At 44.6% G+C, this 18,975-nt stretch overlaps 1 protein-coding gene across 1 annotated transcript in view; it reads left to right on the top strand.

The window, feature by feature from the left end:
- The window catches only part of mRpS7 (mitochondrial ribosomal protein S7), a 30,492-nt gene that overhangs the window by 7,934 nt on the left and 3,583 nt on the right, over positions 1 to 18,975 (top strand). Inside the window, exons 4-6 of the mRNA XM_053794025.2 lie at positions 4,386 to 4,556; positions 5,535 to 5,672; positions 6,268 to 6,355. Coding sequence (XP_053650000.1) covers positions 4,386 to 4,556; positions 5,535 to 5,672; positions 6,268 to 6,348 — 390 coding nt within the window. The 3' untranslated portion in view covers positions 6,349 to 6,355. The remainder of the gene's footprint in view (positions 1 to 4,385; positions 4,557 to 5,534; positions 5,673 to 6,267; positions 6,356 to 18,975) is intronic.

Below are 18,975 nucleotides of genomic sequence, written 5' to 3'. Positions count from 1 at the left end.
TGGTGCACACTTTGAAATTTGGTGTCTGGACCCTGAAAGGGTTAATAGGGCAAGCAAGAGACCCTAGCTGTAAACTAAGGAAGAAAAGGTGCCAAAAGGGAAATAGTAAGTACTAAAGCCACAGGAGACAGGGCATCATGAACTTAGCTCTACCCCTGTAATACAAATAGATAATTACATATACATACTTTCTGTGCAAGGGGTTAGTAACCACTTCTCTTGTATACATTACTAAAGTTAAAAAGAGAAACTTCTGTTTTTATTTTTGGGCCACTCGGCCATGGTGGAACACAGCATGTTATGGAAAGTAGATATATACGCACTGTCCTCCTTCATGCATTCCATGTGATAGTCTGTACTATTGGAAGATGTGGAACATGGACTGAAAGTGGAAACTGCACAGTTAACAAAGCCAAAGAGCCATGAGGAATCACTTCAATACAGTGGACCCCTGCATAACGATTACCTCCGAATGCGACCAATTATATAAGTGTATTTATGTAAGTGCGTTTGTACGTGTATGTTTGGGGGTCTGAAATGGACTAATCTACTTCACAATATTTCTTATGGGAACAAATTCAGTCAGTACTGGCACCTGAACATACTTCTGGAGTGAAAAAATATCGTTAACCGGGGGTCCACTGTATAACGGTAGTTATGAAGGTTGGTAGTAGGAAAGTTACAAAAGTTTGCTACTAAATGGATTGTGGTCCTTTAACAGGATCTATTTAATTTATCTCTTCCTTCCCATCCATCATACTTTTTCCTCCCTCATTGAAAAGTTCTGACAGCAGTTCATGTTTATTCCTTCTATATCTGAAAGCTCACATGTCTGTTACAAACTCTCACACACTCTTCCTTGAACACTTTTAACTACACTCTCATTACTACAGTGTACACCAAAAGTTCCAAATCCCTCAAAAGTAGAGTACACATGAATTTTTTTTAGAGTCAGCCAGTATTTTTCACAACAGAATTATGTACAATACTCACAACTGTCATATGCATTGCAGCTATATTCACATTTTCATTGCTGTTTTTCAAAACTGCCAAGGTACATTATTATCTACCCAAGAATTTGATTCTCGCATACCACTGTACTTCATATGCATCAGTGATCATGTTGGATATTTCTAGCAAGCTCGAAAAGTAATTTTTTGCTGGGTCCTTCGACACACTTATGTTGATAAATAATAATCTTTATTTCTACAAAGTATGGTTTACAGTTGATTTGAAAAAGGCAATATTATTGACATAATTTGTATAAAAAACCTGGTTATGCAGAGCATTTTGGGCAGCCTTAAAATAAACATACCTACAGACTTAGTTGCTCAACATGCTGTTCACACTACCAATCTCTCATGAGGGGGTCCCTTTCTTGAACTGTTTTCCAGTACTCTTTCAACACTCTGAAGTCACTGGTAACAATGTTGGTACAAATTAGAGCAAAACAGATAGTTTTCCATCAAAGTGCAATTGGATTCCTGGCCATTTTCTTTCCATCATTGCTGGGTGTGGAAAACTATGATATCTCTGGCAGACACTGCCAGGCTAAGTTATTAATTCACCGTACTTTAATAGACATTATTAGAAAGCATGTGCAGTTCACTTTTGAGTTGTCTGCTGTCCTGACATTCCCACTTTCAAACCAGACTCGCTCTGAATTTTTAACAGAAACTCTCCTATTGCACTACCTTTGATATTATCTTCCTTCACAAAACCTCAACTCCACTAACTCCATCACCACGCCACAGCACAGCAAGATCCATATGGAGTTGGTGCTTATTTTCAAAATAATGATCATAATGTAATAATTATAATTATAAATAATAATAATGAGATAGGATTGGGGAATGAAAAAAAGTGAGATGAGAGAATCAGTAGCATGCTATAGTAGTGAGGCAAGTAGTTTTCCTATGCATTTATCTCCAGTTTTTGTCTCATTGGTCATTTTTAATGATGTATGTACTTACATTACTCTATACAGTAGTGATCTTTTAAATAAGCATAGATAAATAAATTATTTAGGTAGTAGGTTGGTAGACAGCAACTGCCCAGGGAGGTACTACCATCCTGCCAAGTGAGCATAAAACGGAAACCTGTAATTGTTTTATGTGATGGTAGGATTGCTGGTGTCTTTTTTCTGTCTCATAAACATGCAAGATTTCAGGTACGTCTTGCTACTTCTTCTTACACTTAAGTCACACTAAACATACATGTACAAGCATGTATATATATATATATAATACACACACACACACACACACACGTGTGTGTGTGTGTGTGTGTGTGTGTGTGGCACTTGTGACAAGCGGGGTTCCACAGGGGTCAGTCCTAGGACCTGTGCTGTTCTTGGTATATGTGGGCGACATAACGGAAGGGATAGACTCAGAAGTGTCCTTGTTTGCAGATGATGTGAAGATAATGAGAAGAATCAAATCGGATGAGGATCAGGCAGGACTACAAAGAGACCTGGACAGGCTATAAGCCTGGTCCAGCAACTGGCTCCTTGAGTTTAACACTGCCAAATGCAAAGTCATGAAGATTGGGGAAGGGCAAAGAAGACCGCAGACACAATATAGTTTAGATGGCCAAAGACTGCAAACCTCACTCAAGGAATAAGATCTGGGGGTGAGTATAACACCGAGCATATCTCCTGAGGCGCACATCAATCAGATAACTGCTGCAGCATACGGGCGCCTGGCAAACCTACGGATAGCGTTCCGATACCTCAGTAAGGATTCGTTCAAGATTCTGTATACCATTTACGTCAGGCCCATACTGGAGTATGCAGCACCAGTTTGGAATCCACACCTAGTCAAGCACGTCAAGAAATTAGAGAAAGTGCAAAGGTTTGCAACAAGGCTAGTCCCAGAGCTACGGGGATTGTCCTACGAAGAAAGGTTGAGGGAAATCGGCCTGACGACACTGGAGGACAGGAGGGTCAGGGGAGACATGATAACGACATATAAAATACTGCGTGGAATAGACAAGGTGGACAAAGACGGAATGTTCCAGAGAGGGGACACAGACACAAGAGGTCACAATTGGAAGTTGAAGACTCAGATGACTCAAAGGGATGTTAGGAAGTATTTCTTCAATCATAGAGTAGTCAGACCGTGGAATAGCCTAGAAAGTGACGTAGTGGAGGCGGGAACCATACATAGTTTTAAGGCGATGTATGATAAAGCTCATGGGGCAGGGAGAGAGAGGACCTAGTAGCAATCAGCGAAGAGGCGGGGCCAGGAGCTATGACTCGACCCCTGCAACCACAAATAGGTGAGTACACACACACACACACACACACACACACACACACACACACACACAAAATCTAGTTTAGATGGCCAAAGTCTGCAAACCTCACTCAAGGAAAAAGATCTGGGGGTGAGTATAACACCGAGCATATCTCCTGAGGCGCACATCAATCAGATAACTGCTGCAGCATACGGGCGCCTGGCAAACCTACGGATAGCATTCCGACACCTCAGTAAGGAGTCGTTCAAGACTCTGTATACCATTTACGTCAGGCCCATACTGGAGTATGCAGCACCAGTTTGGAATCCACACCTAGTCAAGCACGTCAAGAAATTAGAGAAAGTGCAAAGGTTTGCAACAAGACTAGTCCCAGAGCTACAGGGATTGTCCTACGAAGAAAGGTTGAGGGAAATCGGCCTGACGACACTGGAGGCCAGGAGGGTCAGGGGAGACATGATAACGACATATAAAATACTGCGCAGAATAGATGAGGTGGACAAAGACGGGATGTTCCAGAGATGGGACACAGACACGAGAGGTCACAATTGGAAGTTGAAGACTCAGATGAATCAAAGGGATGTTAGGAAGTATTTCTTCAGTCACAGAGTAGTCAAGCCGTGGAATAGCCTAGAAAGTGAAGTAGTGGAGGTGGGAACCATACATAGTTTTAAGGCGAGGTATGATAAAGCTCATGGAGCAGGGAGAGAGAGGACCTAGTAGCAATCAGTGAAGAGGCGGGGCCAGGAGCTATGACTCGACCCCTGCAACCACAAATAGGTGAGTACACACACACACACACAGGGTATTCTTATATTTTCTTACTAGTTCTTGTTTATTTCCTGTTATCTCCATGGGGAAGTGGATCAGAATTCTTCCTCTGTAAGCCATGCGTGTTGTAAGAGGCGGCTAAAATGCCAGGAGCAAGGGGCTAGTAACCCCTTCTGTATATATTACTAAATGTAAAAGGAGAAACTTTCGTTTTTCCTTTTGGGCCACCCCGCCTGAGTGGGATATGGTCGATGTGTTGAAAGAAAGAAGAAATAAATTACTGAAGTACATCAGTAGTGATACATTGCAACATGAATAAATATTATAGTAACTATCTATTAAATAAAAAGTTTTTCCAGACATTCCAGGAAATTAAACGAATACAGCTTCAGAAATGGAATGAGGCCAAAACTGCGGAAGAAAAGGCAAACACTGAATGCAATCCACTAACCATCTTCCATCAGGCTGTTGAGAACTGTCGGCCTGTCTTACAGCTGATCCCCATTAAGCGAGGAGGTATAAGGTATCAGGTGAGTAGTGTACACAGAATGAATATGTCAGACTGGTTTTGTATTTTGAGTGTTTGAGGTACTGATACAGTTTTGCCATACACTGTATGTATGCATGATTTTTTTTTTTTTCTTTTTGTGTGTGTAAGTAAGTAAAGTAAGTAAGTAAAGTAAAGTAAGTAAATGCTGGCCGTCTCTCACCGAGGCAGGGTGACTCAAAAAAGAAACACTTTCACGAACATTCAAACTATCACTGTCTTGCCAGAAGCACACAAATGCAACAGTTTAGATGTCCCTCCAAACAGTAAATATCTCTAACCCTTCCTGTAGAGTGCAGGCAATGTACTTCCCACCTCCAGGACTCAAGTCCAGCTAACCAGTTTCCCTGAATCCTTTCACAAAATATTGCCTTGCTAACATTGAAACGGCTTGTCAGGTCTCAAAAAACATTCGCCTCCACTCACTCCTATTTATTTATTCAAAATCATAAATATTTCTTTGTGCATTTACACTAATAAGTAATTTTTTTTTGTCAACTTCAGTGCAATGTAAACTATGTTCTCCCTTTTTTTGGTTTTCATTTCATAGTTCTATTCAGAAAAATAAGCTATTTTATTATGTATGAAAAAGTAATTCAGAAATTTTGCCACGTACAAAGGAATTTTTATTTCCAGGCCTTGCACAGTTTAAGGGCTAAAAACAAGATTAGCTGTGATTTCTTAACTGATACTGTACTTTGTTCTTCTGTCAACTCCCACTTTTCTTCTGCTCTCTCTCTCCACTTCTGCTTTATTATGCTGATGACTCTGGGTTTAGTGCTTTCCATAAATTAAAAAATAACAAGACTTTGAAATCATTTCAGATAGGTTAACAGCTTTAAGATCTTAAAAATAAGTGCATTTGTGAAGATTAAGGAATTGAAAATTGTAATTCTGAAATTTGCACCCAAACCTGATAATTTACTGTGCACTGCATAAATTCTTTATATTTGTATTTTAGGTTCCAATTCCTATAACTGACAAGCGGTCCTACTTCATTTCCATGAGATGGTTTGTGCATGCAGGAAGAGAGAAGGAGCGAAAAATTCATTTTCCAGAAAGATTAGCGAGAGAGTTGATTGCAGCATCGAATAATGAGGTACGTTTTGGCACTAATTTTAGAATACTGTATATAGAAAAACTCGCTTTCACAGCATACCCAAAGACTTTTGGGTTATATACTAAATACCTAGTATTCCATCCTTACAAAAATTTAATACAATATACATGAGCATGCTAAAATTTAGAGAAATAACAGGAATACCAAGAATAGAGTGAGGATAAACTGAAAAAATTTGTAAAGGAAGGGAGAAGGAGAATAAATAGGTAGGCATTGTTAAGGCACTGGAAATCCAAGAGGACATTGTGTACTTCCCATCCTCCTTTTCAATATAATATTTTGCAAGTGATGCTAAATACCAATAATTTTTTTTTAACACCAGCCATCTTCCACTGAGGTAGGGTGATCCAAAAAAGAAGAAATTTGCATCATTGCTCACTCTGTCGTTGTCTTGCCTGAGGCATGATGACATTACAGCTCAGATGCCCCTCCAAACTGCAATATCCCAACCCCTCCTTCAGAGTACAGACACTGTACTTTTCACTTCCAGGACTCCTATCTGATATGCCCACACACACACCTGGTGGATGTCCAAGCCCCTTGCCTATCAGTAATGCTGTATTTATTTTACCAGGGACGAGTGGTGAAGCAAAAGCAGGATCTCCATCGCCAGTGTGAAGCCAATCGTGCTTATGCCCATTATCGTTGGGGCTAAACTAAAGGTTTGTATTTGTTAGGAATCCCTTTAATTTAATCTTGTAATTAAGATTACTGTATGATATGTGATAGGAAGATACAGTATATATATATGATATGAAGATAGTGTTACCACCCATAACTAATATTTGGTCCTCACTAGTTTTATTATTATTATAAGTAGGGGAATTGCTAAACCCACAGGAGTCATACAGAGCTTGGGAAATGGAAGACAATCAGGTTAGAGCCAAGGAAGGGAAAAAAGATCCAATTCCTTGGATCAAGAGCCCCATACTAGCTTCAAGCCACTCTCATCCCCTTCAATACATCGCCTACTTTACTCTTGGTCCAACCATCTGTTCTGTCGCTCATATCATCTTTCATAGATTTTTTTTTTTAAATGCTGGTTGTCTCCCACCAAGGCAGGGTGACCCAAATAAAAGAAACACTTTCACCATCATTCATACTATCACTCTTTGCAGAGGTGTGCAGATACAACAGGTAAGATATAACTCTAACAGCAGGTATCCCAAACCCCTTTAAAGTGCTGGCACTGTACTTTCCACCTCCAGGATTCAAGTCCAGCTAACCAGTTTCCCTGAATCTCTTCACAAAATATCACCCTGCTCACTATTTTTATAATTAGAAACACTAAACTCATAGGGGTCATACAGTATAAGGAAATGGGGGAGAATTGGATTAGATCCAAGGAAGAAAGAAAAAAATATCTTCCTTGAGGGGGACTAGTATATTATTATTTTTAGTACATTCATGAGGGAGTGCTAAACCCAAAAGCATCATATGTTATTAATTATTATATCAGGAAAGTGTTAAACCCATAAGGGTGATAGTGCATGGAGAAACAATGATGCACAATGGATGATCCTATTTTTTCTTAATTTTCAATGTCCTCATTTCTTATTGGGTTATACTTACAAGAAAATACAAGTGCCAAAATCTTAAGGCTTTAGGATAATTTATAGGGGTTGCACATGAGCTCAGTAGATTTACCAGCTTTAGAGGAATCAACTATTTTTGTTGTAACTTGTATTGCCCCTAGTTTGTTTTGTTCCACCTTATGAGAAAATGCAGCTGCCCAGTTTTTCAGGGGCTACATGAGATGTATCAATTAAGTTGGTAAATCTACTGAACTCGTGTGCACATCCTATGTGACACTGTGTTTACCTTGAAACAAGAAGTTTTGGCCTGCTGAGGTTGTATGTGCTATGCAGTACAGCTCAAGAGTGACTGGATTAAGGTGTAAAGAACTTTGTCCATATTGGAAGTCTGAAGATATGTCCCCTCATGGAAGGTACCTTAATGCCAGTGAGGGGCTCTTGATCCAAGAAACTGGTATTATCCACCCATTCCCCAGACACTATATGATCCTTGCAGGTTTAGTGCTTTCCTTGATTAAAATGAATAAAAATAGCACGTGAAAGAATTGTGGTCCAGCAGAATTTCCGAGAGAGAATAACATGGTGGGTAAAAAATATCAGTGTGTGCTTGCTGTTCAGGAACCTTTTTGCTGGGATTTACAAGAGTAACTTGTAAACAGTTGTTTCAGTGTGAGAGATGTCAAGGCCACAGTTGATTATAGACTAGCATCTGTCAGATGATCTGTGATAAGCTTTCTTCAATAGCTTCATAACTGGATAAATCCTAGGGAAGACTTATCCAGTTAAAACTTTCTGCTCTTAATTTGACAATACTGTTCTGTATTTTCCATGTCCAAGAAAGAGAGATTGTCCTTGGATAAGTATATTATATTCATGGAGAATTGCTAAACCCATAGGGATCATCAAGTTTAATCAGAAGAAAAAAAAACTACAATTCCCTAGATCAAGAGCTTTTCACCAGCATTAAGTTAAGGCACTCTTCTTTGAAGAGTAGATAATCTCTCACCCCCCCAGGAGTAAAGGAGAGCAATACACAGTAAAATACTGTCATAATAGTCATCTGATACAGGTAGGGTAATATGGCACATATGTGATTAGCACTTTTCTTTGACTTCATTGGTGAGCTATAGGCTGATTCCTCTTCAAGGGGGGCTCCATGGCGTGGTGAAGAGGCTCTTGGTCTGAGGAATTAGCCCTGTCGGTCTTCTTCCTCAGACCGAACCTAATTACCCCCCATTCTCCCCTCCCCTATCCCATCCTCCCCTTTTTCCATTCCTCCTCCCCACCCCTCCCTTTTGCCCTTCCTCTTTTTGGCCTTTGGGATTTCTCCCACAGGCGCGCTAGTTCCTAGGTAGGGGAAAGGACACCGGGGTCCATCCCATTCCGTTGAGGTTCTTGGCGGTGGCGTAGTTTGCCGTGGAATCTGGATTGCCTGGGGATGTCCCGATCCCTCTCCGGTATCCCGGAGTAGCTTTGGGTGTCTTTCGGGCGACGGGTGTATCTCTGGAAGCCACCTTTCGGATTCCGGGGGTGGTCGCCGAAGGAGGTATGCTTTGTGGCGGATATCCGGCCGCCCTCTCTTTTGTCCACCGAGGTAGCTCGGCAGATTTGAGGTTGCTATCCCGGATTGCTGGTTTACTGGCATGAAGGGTAGGGTATGGCACGGGTTCCATGCTGCATCTGCGCTACTAGCGGTGCTGAGGTCCTCTTGGGCGCGGAGGGAGATTTCCGGCCCTTTCAATCCTCCTGGGAACTATTCCTCCCCGCTCCCCCCTTTTTTTATTCTTTTTTTATTTTTATTTTCTTTTCTTTCTTTTTTTTCTTAAAAACAAAAAGCAAAGGAGTAACCTAACCATGGAGAACCCAATCCATGAACCCACTACCCCCGGGCCCCTTCTTGATACTGCACCCCATTCTGACCCTGCCTTGTGTTTAGACCACTCTTCGGACACTCCTGATGCCCCTGTACCTCTTGCTGGTGCTGTTTCCTCACCCGCTTCAGGTACCGGGGCTTCGACTGACTCCTTCGATTTGTCTGAACTCCACTCTCCTTTGACTATGCTTCCGGCTTCTTCCTCTACGGTACGGCAATTTTCGAATTGCCCGCCCATTTCACGCCAGACCAACTCCGGTCCTACTCCTAAACGCCAACGTCAATCTCCTGATGATGCTCCTTCGTTACCTTCCCATTCTACTCGGAAAAGACCGACACGTCAAGCACTCCCTCTCCACGCTCAGTTTCGGACCACACAATGGACTAAATTCTTTAGTTTAAGACCGACTTCTTCTTCTGCCTACCTTTCTGACCATAGTATTGGCAAAGCGCTCCTGCGTCATGTTGGTAGAGATATTTCATTTCATGCTCTCAAGAGCGGTACGTGCATCGTCACTGTCCAGAATGCTACCCAAGCTCATGATCTTTCTCTCCTTTCGAATATCGATACTACTCCTATCACTATTGAAAAACTTCTTTCTCTCAATTCTTGTAGTGGTACTGTCATTCTGCCCCATACCATAGTCCAACAGAATTTCCAGTCATGTGGCAATGACATTTTTGAACAGCTGGAACTCCAGGATCTCCCAATCCTCAAAGTAGACACTTATGTCCTTCCTGCCCGGGGGCGGAGACGTTACCCTTGCAATGTGGCTCGTTTAACTTTTGACAGCCGAGAACTCCCGTCCTCTGTATATGTCGCGGGACATCGGTTACAAGTTCGAAAGGTGATACCTACACCGCAACAATGTAGAAATTGCTGGCGTTTTGGTCACCCAGCGAAATATTGCAGATCTATGGCCGAATGCCCAGTCTGTGGTGCCGACGACCATTCTAATACATCTTGCAGTCAACCTCCATCTTGCCTTAATTGTAATGAAGCTCACCCTTCGTACTCCCGCCGTTGCCAGGTCTACTTAAATGAACGTGAAATCCGTTGTGTCAAAGAGGCAGAAGGTCTCCCTTATGCTATGGCAGTTACTCATCTCCGCCTCCAAGGGAGACTACCCCGTGTTTCTTATTCTCGTGTTTCCAAACATCCCCCCACTTCTGGGGTCCCATCTTCTGCAGCCTCCTCTGTTGTTACCCCTCCCATAGCCACTCCGGCATCTAATCCTTTTGCTGTCCTTGGCTCTGACGTCCCGACTACAACTCAGTCTGTTCTCACATCTTCGCGTCCTTCCTCACAAGCCCCAGTATCGACAAGACCTCGTACGACACCTAATACCAATCGCCCCTCTACTTCTCAGAAGTACAAAAAATCCACATTGCTCAAATCTTCTTTGCCCCTTCCTTCCCTTCTTCCACCTCCACACTTTACCTTTCCAGTCTCTGTACCTAGTTCTTCCCCTCTCTCTGGCTCTATTACAAGTGTGGAGATTCACCCTCCTCCTCGTACTATGCCTTCCACCCCCGTCCCCTCCCAAGTTTCTCCCTCTTCTGCCACCTCCTAGGTTTCTGCCTCTTCTGTCCCCCCCCCACACTTCATCTCCAGTCCCTTACACTCTTCCCTCCCCCTCTACTTTGGTACAGTCCATTACTGTCCCAATCTTTACTCACCCTCCTCCTTCTATCTCCAATATGGTCTCCCATACATCTTTGAATTCAGAAACACTTGAAGCCATTTCAGAATATATTGCAGAGACTAAACCTTCAATGGACACTGATTCACTTCCTGTTCCTTCTCTTCCCTCTCCTCCATCTTCACAACCCCATTCTTCGCAACGCTCCGTTCCTTCGCTACTTGAACGTCTTCCAGTGCCACCACACGTTGACTTTTCTAACCCCTCTAGTCCGTAGGTGCCTTTACCTACAGATTCCTGGTATTTTCTTCATCGCCAATCATGGCCTATTTACAGTGCAATATCCGCGGCCTCAGGGGTAATTGGGGTGAGCTTCAGATGTTGCTTTCCAGGTTTTCCCCTGTTGGTGCTTGCTTACAAGAACCAAAATTACACTCGGCTGTCTTCCAACCTATCTCAGGCTATAATTTATTGTATTCTTCGGATCCTTTCTCAGATGGGACCTTTAATGAAAGTGCCCTTCTTCTACGCAATGATATTCCGTACTGTCAACTATTTGTCCATACCTCGCTGCATTACACTGCAGCCTGTATCCACTTGAATAAGTGGTTTACAATATGTTCTTTATATCTCTCTCCTTCTCGAGCATTTTCTATCCCAGACTTTGCCTTTCTTGTTTCATCCTTACCACCACCACTTCTGTTACTTGGTGATTTTAATGCCCACCATTTCCTCTGGGGGGGGTCTCATTGTGACTCACGTGGCATCCAGTTGGAGGCTTTTCTCGCCTCTCACCCCCTCCATGTTTTAAATACGGGTACTCCCACCCATTTTGATCCTCGTACTCATACTCTCTCTTGCATCGATCTATCAGTCTGCTCTTCCTCCACTGCACTAGACTTCACCTGGTCTGTTCTACCGGACTTACATGACAGCGATCATTTTCCGATCATTCTTACTTCTCCTTCCTATTCACCACCTTTCCGTAGCCCTTGCTGGCAATTTGATCGGGCAAATTGGGATCTTTACTCACACCTCACTGCTTTTAGTGAGGTTCCTTCTTCATCCTCCATTGATGAGCTCCTACACATCTTCTCGACGTCAGTTTATACCGCAGCTTCTCATTCTATACCCCAAACCTCAGGCAGGCATTCTCAGAAGTGCGTGCCTTGGTGGTCTCCTGCTTGTGCTCGTGCAGTACATTTGAAACGTGCTGCATGGGGCAGGTACCGGTACAGTAGAACCGCTGAGACTTCTTGATTTTAAGCAGAAGCGTGCGATCGCTCGCCGTGTCATCCGTGAAGCTAAACGCACTTGTTGGCGAGACTATGTTTCCACCATCACCTCTGCTTCTTCTATGAGTGCAGTCTGGAAAAAAGTGAGGAAATTGAGTGGTAAATACTCTCCTGACCCGGCTCCTGTTCTACGGGTTGCTGGTGTTGATGTAGCAAACCCTCTCGACGTTGCCATTGAACTTGGCACACATCTGGTCCGTATTTCCCGAGGGCTCCATCTATGCCCCTCGTTTCTTTCCTCAAAGTCTGCCAGAGAGTTAGTACCCTTGGACTTTTCTTCTCTCAGAGAAGAACAGTATAATGTGCCTTTTACACTTCAAGAACTGGAGGCAACGCTTTCAGCTTGCCGATCATCGGCAGCTGGGCCTGACGACATTCATATTCGTATGTTACAACATTTACATCGGTCAGCCCTTGTAGTCCTCTTACACCTCTTCAATCTTATTTGGGCACAAGGAGTTCTTCCCCAGCTGTGGAAATCTGCCATTGTTCTCCCTTTCCGCAAACCGGGTACTACAGGACATGATGCCTCCCACTATCGTCCCATCGCTCTTACTAGTGCAGTTTGCAAAGTGATGGAACGTCTCGTAAATCGACGTTTAATGTGGTATTTAGAGACACACAACAGTCTCTCCGCTAGTCAATATGGCTTTCGTAAGGGTCGTTCTACCATAGACCCCTTACTACGCTTGGATACGTATGTTCGTAATGCCTTTGCGAATAATCACTCAGTTATTGCCATATTTTTTGACCTTGAGAAGGCATATGACACAACTTGGAAGTATAATATTTTGGCCCAGGCCCATTCCTTAGGCCTCCGAGGCAATCTACCATCCTTCCTTAAGAACACTTTAACTGACAGACATTTCCATGTTCGAGTCAATAATGTTCTTTCCCCGGACTTAGTCCAAGCTGAAGGTGTCCCTCAGGGATGTGTTCTAAGCACAACATTTTTTCTCCTTGCTATAAATGATTTGGCCTCTGTTCTTCCACCCAATATTTGGTCATCACTCTATGTTGATGACTTTGCTATTGCTTGTGCAGGCGCTGACTGTCATCTTATTGCAGTTTCTCTCCAGCATGCGGTCGACCGTGTTTCCACTTGGGCCACCACGCATGCGTTTAAATTTTCAAGTACCAAAACTCACCAAATTACTTTCACTAGACGCTCTGTTATCTCTGATTATCCTTTGTATCTCTATGGCTCCCGTATCCCCCCCCTCTTCAAGGGGGGCTCCTTGGCGTGGTGAAGAGGCTCTTGGTCTGAGGAATTAGCCCTGTCGGTCTTCTTCCTCAGACCGAACCTAATTACCCCCCATTCTCCCCTCCCCTATCCCATCCTCCCCATCCTCCCCTTTTTCCATTCCTCCTCCTCCTCCTCACCCCTCCCTTTTGCCCTTCCTCTTTTTAGCCTTCGTGATTTCTCCCACAGGCGCGCTAGTTCCTAGGTAGGGGAAAGGACACCGGGGTCCATCCCATTCCGTTGAGGTTTCTTGGCGGTGGCGTAGTTTGCCGTGGAATCTGGATTGCCTAGGGATGTCCCGATCCCTCTCCGGTATCCCGGAGTAGCTTTGGGTGTCTTTTGGGCGACGGGTGTATCTCTGGAAGCCACCTTTCGGATTCCGGGGGTGGTGGCTGAAGGAGGTATGCTTTGTGGCGGATATCCGGCCGCCCTCTCTTTTGTCCACCGAGGTAGCTCGGCAGATGTGAGGTTGCTATCCCAGATTGCTGGTTTACTGGCATGAAGGGTAGGGTATGGCACGGGTTCCATGCTGCATCTGCGCTACTAGCGGTGTCGAGTCCTCTTGGGCGCGGAGGGAGATTTCTGGCCCTTTCATTCCTCCTAGGAACTATCCCTCCCCGGTCCCCCCTTTTTTTTTCTTTTTTTTATTTTTATTTTCTTTTCTTCTTTCTTTTTTTTTCTTAAAAACAAAAAGAAAGAAGTAACCTAACCATGGCAGCCCTAGTCCATGAACCTGGTACCCCCGGGCCCCTTCTTGATACCGCACCCCGTTCTGACCCCGCCTCGTCTTTGGACCACTCTTCAGACATTCCTCATGCCTCTGTACCTATTGCCGGTGCTGTTTCCTCACCCGCTTCAGGTACTGAGGCCTCGACTGACTCCTTCGATTTATCAGACCTTCGCTCTCCTCTGACTATGCTTCCGGCCTCTCCCTCTACGGTGCGGCAATTTTCAAATCGCCGACCCGTTCCACGTCGGACCAACTCTGGTCCCACGCCTAAACGTCAACGACAATTACCTGCTGATGATACTTCTCCACCTTCACCTTCTCGTTCTTCTCAGAAACGATCGACACGTCCTTCACTACCTTTCCACGCTCAGTTTCAGACTGAACAGTGGACTAAATTCTTCACTTTACGACCAACTTCCTCTACTGCCTATCTTTCTGACCATAGTATTGGCAAGGCACTCCTACGCCATGTTGGTAAAGATATTTCTTTTCATGCTCTTAAGAGCGGTACGCGCATCATTACCGTACAGAATGCTACCCAGGCTCGTGAGCTCTCTCGTCTTTCCCATATAGATACTGTTCCTGTCACCCTTGAAAAACATCATTCCCTCAATTCTTGTAGTGGTACCGTTATTCTGCCCCATACCATAGTTCAACAAAATTTCCAGACATGTGGCACCGACATTCTAGAACAGCTGGAACTCCAAGATCTCCCAATCCTCAAGGTAGACACTTACGTTCTTCCTGCCCGTGGGCGGAGACGATACCCTAGCAATGTGGCTCGTTTAACTTTTGACAGCCGAGAACTCCCATCCTCCGTTTATATAGCAGGACATCGGTTACAAGTTCGAAAGGTGATCCCTACACCACAACAGTGTAGAAATTGCTGGCGATTTGGCCATCCAGCGAAATATTGCAGATCTATCGCCGAATGCCCAGTCTGTGGTGCCGATGACCATTCTAATACGTCTTGCAATCGATCTCCCTCTTGCCTTAACTGTCATGAGGCTCACCCTTCGTACTCTCGCCGTTGTCAGGTCTATTTAAACGAGCGGGAAATCCGTTACCTCAAAGAGACAGAAGGTCTCCCTTATGCCATGGCAGTTTCTCATCTCCGCCTCCAAGGGAGACTCCCACGTGTTTCTTATTCCCGTGTTTCAAAACGTCCCCCCACTTCTGGTATCCCATCTTCTACACCCACCTCTGTGGTTACCTCTCCCATAATCACTCCTGTATCTAATCCTTTTGCTGTCCTCGGCTCAGATGTCCCTACTTCAACGCCTCAGTCTAATCTCGCTTCTTCGAGTTCTCTCTTACAAGCCTCAGTATCGACGAGACCTCGTACGACACCTCTTCCCAATCGTCCCTCTACTTCTCAAAAGTCAAAAAAAGGTCCGGTAACACCTCCTACCCATCTTCCACCTCCTCATTTTACCCTCCCTGTCTCTGTCCCTAGTTCTTCCCCTCTCACTGGCTCAGTTACAAGTGCAGAGGTTCACCCTCCTCCTCGTAATGTACCTTCCTCCCCTGTTCCCTCCCAAGTTTCTTCCTCTTCTGCCACCTCCCAGGTTCCTGTCTCTTCTGTCCCCTGCCACGCTTCTCCAGTTCCCTCCACCCTTTCGCCCCCCCCTACCTTGGTACAGCCCAATACAGTTCCAATCTTTACTCATCCTCCCCCTACCATTCCCAATATTGTCTCCCATACGACATCTCTGAATTCCGAAACACTTGAAGCAATCTCTGAATATATTGCAGAGACCAAACCATCAATGGACACTGATCCACCTTCCGCTCTTTCTCTCTCCTCTGCTCCATCTGCGCAACTCCTTTCTTCACAGCGCACCGTTCCTTCACTGCTTGAACATTTTCCACTGCCTCCGCATGTGGACTTTTCTAACCCTTCTAGTCCGTAGGAACCCTTACCTGCGGATTTCAAGTATCTTTATCATTGCCAATCATGGCCTTTTTACAGTGGAATATACGCGGCCTCAGGGGTAATCGGGGTGAGCTTCAGATGTTACTCTCCCAGTTTGCCCCTGTTGGTGTTTGCTTACAGGAACCAAAATTACATTCTGCTGTTATTTCTCACATCTCAGGCTATAATTTATTGTATTCTTCAGATCCTTTTCCTGATGGGACCTTTAATGAAAGTGCCCTTCTTCTCCGCACCGATATTCCGTACCATCAGCTATTTATTCATACTTCGCTGCATTACACAGCAGCCCGTATCCACTTACATAGGTGGTATACGCTCTGTTCTTTATATCTCTCTCCTTCTCGGGCATTATCTATTCCGGATTTTGCCTTCCTTGTTTCGTCATTACCGCCACCGATTCTGTTACTTGGTGATTTTAATGCCCACCATTTCCTCTGGGGAGGGTCTCACTGTGATTCCCGTGGAATTCAGTTAGAGGCTTTTCTTGCCACCCACCCCCTCCATGTTTTAAATACAGGTACTCACACCCATTTTGATCCTCGGACTCATACTCTCTCTTGCATCGATCTCTCAGTTTGCTCTTCCTCCGCCGCATTAGACTTTACTTGGTCTGTTCTCCCGGACTTACATGACAGTGATCATTTCCCAATCATTCTTACTTCCCCTTCATATTCGCCACCTCTTCGCACCCCACGCTGGCAATTTAATCGGGCAAATTGGAACCTTTACTCACACCTGACTGTTTTTAAAGAGGTTCCTTCTTCGTCCTCCATCGATGAGCTTTTACACCTCTTCTCGTCCTCCGTTTTCACCGCAGCTTCTCATTCTATACCCCAAACTTCGAGCAGGCATTCTCAGAAATGCGTGCCTTGGTGGTCTCCTGCTTGTGCTCGTGCAGTACGTTTGAAACGCGCTGCATGGGGCAGGTACCGGTACAATAGAACCACAGAGCGACTCCTTGATTTTAAACAGAAGCGTGCGATCGCTCGCCGTGTCATCCGTGACGCTAAACGCACTTGCTGGCGAGATTATGTCTCCACCATCACCTCTGCTTCCTCTATGAGTGCAGTCTGGAAAAAAGTACGAAAACTGAGTGGTAAATATTCTCCTGACCCGGCTCCTGTTCTGCGGGTTGCCGGTGTTGATATAGCAAACCCACTAGATGTTGCCAATGAAATTGGCAATCATCTGGTCCGTATTTCTCAGGGACTCCATCTATGCCCCTCATTTCTTTCCTCAAAGTCTGCCAGAGAGTTAGCACCCTTGGACTTTTCTTCTCTCAGAGAAGAACAGTATAATGTGCCTTTTACACTTCAAGAACTGGAGGCAACACTCTCAGCTTGTCGATCATCGGCAGCTGGGCCCGACGACATTCATATTCGTATGCTACAACATTTACATCAGTCAGCCCTTGCAGTCCTATTACGCCTTTACAATCTTATTTGGTCACAAGGAGTTCTTCCACAGCTGTGGAAATCCGCCATTGTTCTCCCTTTCCGCAAACCAGGCACTACGGGACATGAAACCTCCCACTATCGTCCCATTGCTCTTACCAGTGCAGTTTGCAAAGTAATGGAACGTCTAGTAAATAGACGTTTAGTGTGGTATTTAGAGACACACAACAGTCTCTCCACTCGTCAATATGGCTTTCGTAAGGGACGTTCTACCATAGACCCCTTACTGCGCTTGGATACGTATGTTCGTAATGCCTTTGCGAATAACCACTCAGTTATTGCCATATTTTTTGACCTTGAGAAGGCATATGACACAACTTGGAGGTATAATATTTTAGCCCAAGCCCACTCCTTAGGCCTTCGAGGCAATCTACCATCCTTCCTTAAGAACTTTTTAACTGACAGGCATTTCCGTGTTCGGGTTAATAATGTGCTCTCCCCGGACTTTATCCAAGCTGAAGGTGTCCCCCAGGGATGTGTTCTGAGCACAACACTTTTTCTCCTTGCTATTAATGATTTGGCCTCTAGTCTTCCATCAAATATTTGGTCATCACTCTATGTTGATGACTTCGCTATTGCCTGTGCAGGCGCTGACTGTCACCTCCTTACAGTTTCTCTCCAGCATGCAGTCGACCGTGTTTCCAATTGGGCCACCACACATGGGTTTAAATTTTCCAGCACTAAAACCCACCAAATCACTTTCACTAGACGCTCTGTCATCTCTGATCATCCTTTGTACCTCTATGGCTCACGTATCCCTGAACGTGATACAGTCAAGTTTCTGGGCCTCCTCTTTGATCGTAGGTTATCCTGGAAACCTCACATTACCTCTCTGAAGGCAACTTGTCACAGCCGGCTGAACCTTCTTAAAACCCTTGCTCATCTTTCGTGGGGAGCTGATCGTCGAACCCTCCTTCACCTACATTCCACCCTTATTTTATCGAAACTTGATTATGGTGACCAGATCTATTCAGCGGCATCTCCTGCTACTCTCTCTAGCCTTAACCCCATTCATCACCAAGGATTACGTTTATGCCTTGGTGCTTTTCGCTCTTCCCCTGTCGAAAGCCTCTATGCAGAAGCGAACGTTCCATCCTTATCCGATCGCCGTGATGCCCATTGCCTGCGCTACTATGTACGCTCTCATGATCTCCGTAATCCTTCCATTTATAGAATGGTCACTGATATTAGTAGACATTCTTTATTTGTTCGCCGCCCCTGCTTACTCCGTCCCTTCTCTCTTCGCCTTCATTCGCTCTTGTCTTCTCTTCAACTACCACCTTTCTATGTACATGTAGCATCTCACTTTTCCCTACCCCCCTGGGAAGTTCCAGCTGTTCGAGTCTGTTCTTTCTCCCTCCCTTGCTCGAAAGCCCAACTGTCTACGGTCGCTTCCCGCTCTCTTTTTCTTGACCACTTTCACTCTCATTCTCATGCCATTGCTGTGTACACAGATGGCTCTAAGTCTTCTGACGGCGTAGGATTCGCAGCAGTGTTTCCGGACAGCGTCGTACAAGGGCATTTACTATCTTCAGCTAGTATTTTTACTGCTGAATTATATGCCATCCTTACA

Source organism: Cherax quadricarinatus, chromosome 56, assembly GCF_038502225.1.
Source record: "Cherax quadricarinatus isolate ZL_2023a chromosome 56, ASM3850222v1, whole genome shotgun sequence".
Classification (NCBI taxonomy): Eukaryota; Metazoa; Arthropoda; class Malacostraca; order Decapoda; family Parastacidae; genus Cherax; species Cherax quadricarinatus.
This window is presented reverse-complemented; position numbering and strand designations above follow the sequence as displayed.